The 10,689-nt window shown below is 32.0% G+C and overlaps 1 protein-coding gene across 1 annotated transcript; it reads right to left on the reverse strand.

Annotated features, from left to right (window-relative positions):
* Positions 1-165: 165 nt before the first annotated feature.
* On the reverse strand, positions 166-7,451 carry LOC123697724 (pickpocket protein 28-like). Its single transcript, XM_045644257.1, has 14 exons — positions 7,323-7,451; positions 6,469-6,660; positions 6,264-6,393; positions 5,844-5,959; positions 5,603-5,708; positions 5,323-5,477; positions 5,051-5,162; positions 4,093-4,185; positions 3,696-3,835; positions 3,300-3,430; positions 2,799-2,858; positions 1,449-1,659; positions 861-1,034; positions 166-401 (listed from the first exon to the last, which is right to left on the reverse strand). Exons 1-14 carry the CDS (start codon positions 7,337-7,339, stop codon positions 305-307), a joined length of 1,734 nt encoding a protein of 577 aa, XP_045500213.1. The 5' UTR covers positions 7,340-7,451; the 3' UTR covers positions 166-304.
* Positions 7,452-10,689: the final 3,238 nt, after the last annotated feature.

The following is a 10,689-nucleotide window of genomic DNA, read 5'->3' on the forward strand; positions in this document are numbered from 1 at the left end:
AACTGTTTAATTTTCAGGAATCAAAATCCTATGACTATGATTATTTCTACTAAATTCAATTTAAATCAATACTCTATCACTCTCTTCCAAATGTAAAAGTAGGAAAAATGCAGTTCACACAAGTAAAAGCCGCGAGCGAGCGAGGAAATGAAAAAAAAAATCCAGTAAACTTTAAATCTTTTATTAATCATAGGAAACATGAAGTACAATAAAAATTTATATTAACATGCGTATAATTTTCCTCATGAAAAGTAAAAATATATTGAAAATATCGTGCACATTTGGAGAGTAGGTAATAATGAAATTAATCCGTGTATTTCATTTTTGCAGGTTTAGGGTCCACTCCATTGCTTTCAACCTTGTGTCTTTTGTGCTGTTTGCGCCAAATAACACAGCATAGCCTAAAACAACAATTACTTATTTATAAAAAAAAAATAATAAATAAAATAATGCAGTATTAAAATATGCAGGCTAATTGCATCATTTACTATATTTAATACAACACATACTACATTTATATGAACGTAAGTAAGTACATTTTAACTTAGGAAAACGAAAAGCCAAGGCCGATTCACTTATAATAATTAAACAAAAAATTATCCGACCATTCTTAGAAACTGTTGATATCTCGATTAACGTATTTAATTATTATTTAATTTAGCGGAAATATTGTGAGTCTTTGAGTGATTTACGTTTTCATAGGTTCATGAACTAATAATTAAGCCGTAAGGATAATATAAATCATCAACAAAATATGTGTGAAAATTGATTGCATTTTCGCCAGTTATTATTACAGTACAAAGGGCAGTTGAATTAAATACTGAGTTAATAAATAATAATATAATAAGATGATTAATTACCTTAATGAAAGGAAGTATAATATTTCAGCAACGCTCAATATAGAGAAGCCCATGAAAAGACCCAACAGTCCACCACAGTTAGCCAGAAAATCGGTTTGGCCGTAGAGCTCTGACCTTCGCGATGTTATGAATTGAGCTTCCTTGAAGAATATCATGACCCGAGCATAGAGAAGACTGAAAAGTTAAAAGATAATTAATACATTTAATTCTGCTACTTTCCCAGTATCGAATCTAATAGAATTCTATGGGGAAGGGCAGCAGATATTGAAACACTGTTTGTTGTACAAAAAGAGCCATACGATCCCATTGAGTTAGGTACTATTTTTAAAACCTTTATCATAAATGTATTAAGTACTCCAAAAAGCTCACTACAGCAACAATGAATACCTATGTTGAAGATGAAAATCCATTGAATGCTGTCGTCGTCGAATTATGGAAAATCAAAAGGTACAGCTTTTTTTAAAGGTAAATATTATTTATTTAAAAGAGCAACTACAGACTTCAGACTACAGGCTCTGTCGAAACTACTTTCACGTGCTTAAAAGTTTGAGTTTGAGTTCGTATTATATTTAAAACATAGTCACTTACTCAGGATCAATGTTGTCGGCCGGTATATGGTGCGCCCTGAAGATGGCCATCCAGTCGTAGTCCGCCTGCGACGTCTCCGCCTCGTACTCAATGGACGTGCACGCGGGGAGACACTCGCAGCGCGCGGCTACTTTGCGCGCGTCGCCCAACGTATCGTTGGAGTTCTCGTCGCTTGACAGACCCGATTTTATTTCGATCGTCACTAGCTCCACTATATAGGGTTTTCAATGGATTAAGTGTGCTTTACAACCAATAATAATGAACGGGGATGTGTAGCAAGGATTGTGTTTGTAAATAACCAATAGAATCGCTTCAATCGCTAAACGCTTCTAACTTCAAACTAAATGAAGCGATGTGATTGGTTATTTACAAACACATTCCTCGTTACACATCCTCGCACATTATTGGTGGAAAAGCGCCCTAAGAATTTCTATATCTCGTGAGCTATTCTGGTATATTATAAGCTATATCATTGCCAAGTATCATCAAAATTGATTCAGAGGTTTTCGCGTGAAAGAGGTAAAAGCACATACATACATCGGTCCTCTCAAACCAACTTAATATACCTTATATCCAATAAGATCAGAAGTTATGATAAGATAAGATTGATTAAGTACATATCGTTATGGGACCACAATTTGTCCAAAGTACCTAGGTATAGCAAAAATTATTTCTTCTTTGAGAAGGAATACTTCAGTACCTATGTGTTTACGGCTTAGGTGAATCATCTTCCGAGAAAACCTAGAGTAATTTTTAATATCTACAATTACTAAAATTATGAAGGAATGAATAAGCACCTATATTATAATATGTGCCTTATATGTCTAAGTGATAGTGATATTCTAAGTATGCTATAATTACAAAAAGGTAAATGTTAAGGTCACTTTGAGTCACGATTTCACTGCAGAATACGTGAAGCATTGCATTGCAATTTATGACATTTGTATGAACTATGCATTAGTATGACTTGAAGACGTGAATTGCATACGGTCTATAATATTATTCCAATTTATAAGAGATACTTAGATAGATACTCTATGTCTTTAAATGTAGAGTTTAGAAAGAACCCTAACGGGTTACAATAATAGATTGCTGTATATTCTCTTTGCTAGACATACTAACGAATATATAAATATTGACGAATTGAATACAACAAAATATTATTACCAGTAAAACGTACAATCTTAGTGCATAGTGCATACCTACTTAACTAAAAAATTCTTTGAACTGCGAAGTTGTTGATTTCCTTAAAATCATAAGATGGGAAAAATACGTCTCTACCTACGTACAAAATACGTATCTTATACACCTGGAATAAAAAAAAGAAACACAATTGAAGTAATAACTTACTTTGTGCCATCTTTAAGCAGGCCACGCTGCCGGCGTTGCAGACGGCCATGTCCGGGCCATCTTCAAAATAAATACAAATTAGGTAACTTCATTAGGCGAATTACGTAACGCATATTTGCTTTGCTGGCATATAGAATGTTATAAAAGACTAATTTTTACGTTTAGTAAAAAAAAGTGTTTGTAAACCTTAGTAATTTAGCACAGACAGTATATAGGTACCTAAATCGATTACCGGCTTCTAATGCTTTTGAATAAAATAATGACATGAATTAATATTAATTGTCCAATAAGTGGTTGCATAATACATTAGGCAAAGAAAGACAGACTCCCTTTCTGGTCTTCTTGTTTGGTTTGTGGTTTCTAAAATAATTTGATTCTTTTCAACATACATATTGGTAGATGTCTATAGAGCGAAAATGGAGGAACCACGAAACGTTAGCCCACGTCTTCGTTAATTCGTATTTGTTTATTTAATAAGGACATATTTTATTTTCTACTCACGTGGCAGCCCAAAATGTACACAACCGCACCTCGCAAACGTAAAGTTGGTTAAGCACTCCATTTCACAATTGGCTTGTGTGTACACTTTGAAATAATGGAGGTAGCGCTCGCTCGGAAAATAGCATTGCCGTCTGAAATCAAAATATAATGTAATTGGATTAAAAGTTATTTTGCCTATTCCGAATGAAGCATCGATCTATTATTATCATCTTTTAGAAGTAGGAATAAGGCACATACCTATTATATAGAAATTATTTGTATTAGAACGTTTGGATTTCAAGCAGACTATTGAACAAATCCATAATTTTTTATGTAAAATTTAACATTGCCTTTTTATTCACATAATATTGTGTCAAAGAAGAAATATAACAATTTAAATATCAATAATTTAAATACCTGTGAGGATCGTACGGTCTCAAACCTTCGGAGGTGGTCATCATTTTAGGTTTAACAGCAACAATAACTTCTTGTGAGAGAGGAGATCTAAAGTATTGTTGGGAAAGACGGGGAAGCTCTGCTGGGTTGTGAAGAAGAATCTAACAAATTTGTACATAATATGTTTTTAGTAAGAATTTTGTATGTGTAGATATAGGTACTAGAATGAATGAAACGTTCGTTTACAATCTTATTTAAATTGAAAAAAAATAAAGTTTAAAATGTATTATATCATCTAAACACCTAAAAATCAATTATGTAGTTAAGGAAGGTAAGGTATTTATAGTTCAGATCTACCAAACTATTTCGTTTAAAAAGGATATTTTTGTAAGTAAATTTATTCAGTTTAAATACCTACCTTGAATCCCTGTACCGGACCTTTGCACAGATAATCCAAATCTGTTTGTTTGGTGGTAAGTAAAAATGTCAATCCAGCCTTGGCTCCGTATCCCTGAAAATAATACAATCAAAAGGATTATTACTGGGTGGTAATTAAATAACATTATCAGCTACACAGTAAATCTTTAACTGACATTCTTAAAAACGAAGGTTCTATTCTATTTTTTTTATACAGATATTTGGCACGAGTACCTACCGATAATTTGTTTGAATACAAGCTACATTGCCATGTAATTACTGATAAGCTAATGCCTAACAAAACGATCTACTTTAAAAACTACATAAAACGGAACCATATAGTTAATTGTTACATAAAGCGAAAGGTCAAAAACCTTTAAAACCTGCAGCATCATAGTGAAGGCTATGCAGTATGTTTTTGGCAATCTCCCAGGGAATGTTTCCACTTATTTTCACCTTTCGCGTAGTGTTCACATCAGAATTGCTATTGTTTTGTTTTATCTTGCCATGCTTTAAGAGGTGAATGCTTAATCGTTCCTCCTCAATACAATGATATAATTTCTGTATAATTGTTTTAAAAAAAAATGTAATCCGACTTCGAATTGTCAATACCTACTAGACTAAATTTTAACAATAATAGATTCGTCTAAACGTATTGACATAATTGAAAGTTCTGAGATGAGAGAAAAAAGAGTAAAATTGAGAACCTCCCAAGTCGGTTGATAATGGAAACCCCAGGAAACCCCCATAGGAATAAAAAGAAAATTTGCAAAAACACATCATGGCGCGGGCGCAGATACCGTTTTTGTTTTTAGAACTAAGTAAAAAATAAACGACTACGACGACGATAAAAACACAAACCAATAATCATAAATAGGTCTTCAAATAATATTTAGCTAACAAAAAACATATTAATAGTAATAATTAATAATTATGTGCTTAGAATTTAGAATACTTACAGAGCCTCTATGAGGATAAGTTTCAAGCGGAGTGTTCGGAGGATAGCCGCCCTCGAGTGACCAAGATTCGTTCCTATTGCTGTATTCTAGGTAGTTATAGTCTTTATGCAAACTAAAATGGAAACAAAATAGTATTTATAATTAATGTACCTATACTTTACTCTTCATTTATGTAAAAAAATGTTACCAGAATCCAATAGATCCAACTGTAAAAGCAAGTGTATAAAGACATAAAGATATAGATAAGTGAAAAAATGGTTTTATATATTTACTGTTCAACCCTAAACAGTTCTTCAGCGCCGAGACTATTGAACGTGTAGCAGAAACCTTCTTCGGTGATAATGGTTGAGAACAAATCTGAACAGTTATCTTTCGAAATATCCTTCCATCTGCACGCAAAGAACATTTCAGATATATTTGGAGCTAGCTGGAATATTAAGTTTCAGTTAATACTAGTTAAGTATTGTTTATTTTACATCATTAAAATGAGATTTATATGACGATTTGGTTGTTTCATTTACCGTTATGGAAATGTACATATATTTTACATACCCCTCTTAAGTTTTCAATTGTCTCATTGACTATGGAAAATTTCCGGCCATTAGGTGGTGCCAAATGGTCATCACAGAGTAAACTTACGTCTTCAAATAAAAAGCGCCTAAAAAGTAATTAATTTTATATGCTCATTAAGTTTTTTTAATGGTTATTATAATATTAATCATCTGCTCACTCATTTATGTCGTTAAAATCAGTGTTACACAAAACATGTAAAATGTATTATAGACATACTTACTCTTCGTCTGTAAGATTTGCACTGGCGTTATTATAAAGGTGGTAATAGTCGGTAAAGTTAAACTGAGTTTGCTTTGCTTTTGTTTCGACACAGACCGTCACTGCAGGGTAAGGTATCTGTGAGAAAGGTAAAGATTAAAATATGTACTACAAGGCATAAATATTATAATTGAAAATTATCTGGGTGGTAAATTTTTAATATGTTTTGCCAGGAATCATACAAATCTAGATAAATGACACAAACAAAACAATAAATGTAGAGAAAAGAGAGTCTCCAATAAACTTTGAAGGCAATCTTCAATGTACGATTTATTTTAATGCTAAAACATCGATGTAAATGACTAATAAGGACAAATAATTATTCAGGGAGTGAGCACATTTAGCAGGATTCCATAAAAGCTTGGTAAGTACTCATAAATACCTGCCAAACTGGAGTGGATGTTTCCGCAAAGCTTACGATGACTGGGCTTTCATTCCATTTGATCCATACTTTACGAATCAACACAGAGCAAAGAATAACGCTCGAACTGAACATAAATAGCCAGAATATTCTAGAAATTAAATTGAACATTAGTCTTATTTTATTACCTAAGCACATTTGATGATGATATTTAAACAAAACTTACTTTTCGACGGCGGTTCGCTGTTTTTCTCCAATATATCTTAGGCCATGCAAATTTGAATTAGCAGTGTAGTCGATCAAATATTCTTTTATGATGGAAAACTTTCCTTTTCTTTTCTTTGGACTCGAATTAACATTTCCGTTCTCGATTATTTTTTCTGATGGTAAATCGACTATGTTGCCGAGACTCCCTGACCTAAGTGTTTATGAAATAATGTAATGAAATAAATTTTGTGTGATGCTGTTTATTATAATTTTTATTCGAATCATCTATACATATAATAAATCTGTAGAAGGGTCAATTCTGTACATTGAAAATATTGAAAAAATAAATAGCACTGGATGGATGGATGGATGTTACTGGATCGATACCAAACTCAAATATGTGATTAAAAAAATTTTTGTCTGTCTGTCTGTCTGTATGTTCAGGCATCACGTGAAAAGTAACGGTTCGATTTCGATGAAACTTGGTATAATTATAGCTTATTATCCTGGGCATAAAATAGGATACTTTTTATCCCGGAAAAATACGTAGAAAAAAATAAATCTTAATTTTTCCGCGCGGACGGAGTCGCGGGCGGAAGCTAGTAAGTAAAATAAATGTTTACTATTTCAATTTCTTAAGTTCATTCATTTAAATTATTAAAGTAGATAAGATTTTTATCAACAATATTTTAATTTTATGTTAGGTAATTTTAAAGGGTGAATATAGAAAGTGTGTCATCAATTACCAAAAAAAAAAGTCATAAGCGTGCTCTTTTTGGTATTTCATCGTAACTTTGAAAAGTGAAGTCTCAATCAGAAGCATTGCCAGTAATATTGGCTAAAACTTGGCTAAAACTAATTGTCACAAAATACCTTGAATGTCGCTTCATGACGGACGTTCGATGAGACGAGCTTCAAAACAACGTTTAAAGCCATTGTTTGGGCTCGGTTTTTTGTTGTCCAAATTAATTCATTACATATAACATAACTGGGATCCCCTGAGATACCTGCGCACCAATTACGAAATTAATTTCGTTTCTTGGAATTATATTTTGCAATAATATTCCATTCTAAATGATAATGACAAAGCATTGTATAATGTGTTTAATTAATTAACAAATGTAACGAAATAATATGATAGGTGTAGGTAAGGTGTGTCATTGAGTGGGTGAACTAAAGGGTTAGTAGGTACTAAAATAGACAAGATCCCCGTAAAAGATAATTAATAACACAATGATATTTCGTTACAAAAGTAATTAAAAACTTGCCGAGTATAATTTTCATAAAAGGACAATTATTTAATTAAAAACAAGGTAAATTATATGAAAGACAGGTAAAATATGAAATAAAATAAGTACGAATTATATTTATGGTGCAGGGTTGAGGGTACTTATTGTAGTATTGTATGGTTCTACATCAAATGTTGGACAAATTTTAATGTAATTGTATGTTATTTATTAGTAGATAATATAATATTTTATAGCTTCTTCGATGCTTACCAGACATAATTCTATATCTTATTATCTTATCTCTTTTATATCTATTGTCAATTTTCTCTTTAGGGTACCGAATAACAAAAGGAAAGAACGATACTAGTGTATTAATCAGGATCATATTTTTTTTTGTATGTCTGACAAGAATTTTCTTTGAAATTCCACTGACGCGATTTTAGCTATGAAAAAAACTAACTTCTAAGCCAACATAACTTAAAGATACCTACTGTCGTTATTGAAGCAAATTTTCAACATTTGCAAGGTAACCCAAACCTACCTACCTACTTCCCGTGAACTCAGAATCTACGAATCAACATCATAGACTGCACAAAAAAAGAGAAAATTGCGAAAAGCATAAATTTAAAGATCATATTGGATCTTAAATGATTAAATGATTTTATATAAAAAATTGTACGGAACCCTCGTAGCGCGAGTCCGATTCGCACTTGATCCAATTTTTAACTATTTTGTTATTTTGCTCTTTAGAATGTGTATTATAATGAATGCATGATACCGCCGCAGCATAACGGGGACTTCGTGATGGCATGGTGATATAAATGGCACATCGAAAGCTCATTATGAGTTGGTATGTTATAATTTATCAAGACGATGTGACATAATGTTACGGACAAAAAATAGTACATGTAGGTAATATTTTCTCCTGATTTATACATATATGTATACGCTATACACGTTAAATCATTAAAATAGTATGTTAGATGTCATACGGGATTTCTTTTTTTATTGTAACTTAATCCGTCTGATCTAAAACAAACACTGATTACGACTGTCTACTCATTTGAATATGATGGTAACTCATTAATATGACGTACTTTTAATCAATATTCGAATTTTCGAGGGACGATTGGCTACGGTTGTCCTATAGTGTTTGACTAGAAAACAAATTATGTAATATGCATAACGTAAGTACCTATTGCGACGAGACAAATAACTCAATATGACAGCATTGATTTATGTTCCTTAAATATGTACCTAGTAGCAATAGACTACTAAGTCTGAGCAGTCAATTGAGTTGGCCGGTGGCCCTATTTTTGCTAGAGAAAAGACTACCGCACACACACTTCATGAGGTTTAAAGCTTTTTGTTTTTTTTTAGAAATTATTTTTTTAATTATGTAATTATGTCTCTCTTTTGGTATTTTATTACCTGATAATTTTTGACCATACCTGTGCCTACCATGTACCTTTCGTCTGTGCCAGTAATCCACAAAACTTCACCATTTAAAATTATTAATTATTATTATAATTCACTATCGTCACGCAACGAGTAAAGTTGACTTTGAATTTTTCTCCTGGACAGCTAATATAAGATTTCGACATTTCCACATTCTGTATCATAGAATGTTATTTTTTTTATTAGGAATAGTTCTCTGGAATCAGAAAATTTGAAACAGTTAACTAAAAAAAACAACTAAAGTTCATCCTACAAAAGCTCGCTCCGACTTCGCGCGGTTGAAAATAAAAAGAACTTAAAAGTTTCTCAGGAAATAGGCTTCAATAGGCAATAATAATTAATCCTTGATTATTTCAATACCTAACAAAAAATACTTACATAAAATGACAAAGAATATTATAGCAAAAAAATTATAAGTACCTATACCTAAGCTTTTTTAAGTAAAAAAGAAATCGTGAAGTTTCTGAATTTATCTATAAACATGTACTTAGAAATTTGGCTTAAATCTTTGGCTTATATCGTATATAATGTATAGGTTAACAATATTTAAAAAGTCATAAAATATAAAATTAATAAATTATGGAAGTAAAACTATAAGAAAGAATTCCCTTCACATATTTTAATCAAATGTTATGAGTATTAGTGACAGAAATTTGTCACTTCCTTTAAATTACTCGCTTCTGGGGCTCTCGAAATTGTAAATGAATTCCGTTTAAAAAGGAAGTTGTGATTTGACTCACAAAGTTATCGTTATTTCTGGGAACCGACAAAAGTTTCACTTAGGAACAAACAAAATTAAGATTATTAATTTATTACATTAGACGCGGTTACTTTTATTTAATACTAGCCGCTCCGCGCGGTTTCACCCCCGTGGCTCCTCTCCTGTTGGTCGTAGCGTGATGGTATATAGCCTATAGCCTTCCTCGATAAATGAGCTATCTAACACCGAAAGAATTTTTCAAATCGGACCAGTAGTTCCCGAGATTAGCGCGTTCAAACAAACAAACAAACAAACAATCAAACAAACAAACTCTTCAGCTTTATAATATTTGTATAGATTAACTCATATTTCATGTTATCTAATCAAATATGAAATAAGTATATTAAAAGTGGCTCTAATCTTAGTTTCAAAATTATCATATTTATTTAGACATTTACAGTGCACCAACAGATTTGAAGATTCTTTCTACAGTACTATACAAATACCACAGGTATGTTCGTATGTCTACAACTCTACGCTAAATGTACCTACTTACCTATATTAAGTATCTTTCGTATATTTTAAAGGATTACTTGATGATGAAATTAGTTCACGGTCCTTATCTTAACGTGTAGGTATGTGACATCATTAAACATTACGAAAAATATACTTTCAAAAAGTAAGATGCACGTGTGTTCATCTTTTCTATTCCATCTAAACGCCTCGCGTGGGTCCCAGACGCCACGTGGGAAAAACTAAGTATAAATAGTTTGCAAATGAGTGACTATGTATAAACGAATGCTTCTTAGGTGTACGAATTATACCTACGTAGTTATATGCTTAAGTTAACGGT

The sequence above is a fragment of the Colias croceus genome, chromosome 15 (assembly GCF_905220415.1).
Source record: "Colias croceus chromosome 15, ilColCroc2.1".
Classification (NCBI taxonomy): Eukaryota; Metazoa; Arthropoda; class Insecta; order Lepidoptera; family Pieridae; genus Colias; species Colias croceus.

Bases quoted from the DNA above. Each gene is read 5' to 3' on its own strand.
- LOC123697724 (XM_045644257.1), bottom strand. The intron at 5,478-5,602 runs GTATGTAAAATA...TTAATATTCCAG, and splicing joins CAATTGAAAACTTAAGAGGG to CTAGCTCCAAATATATCTGA. The intron at 1,660-2,798 runs GTAAGTTATTAC...AACCCTATATAG, and splicing joins CTGCTTAAAGATGGCACAAA to TGGAGCTAGTGACGATCGAA.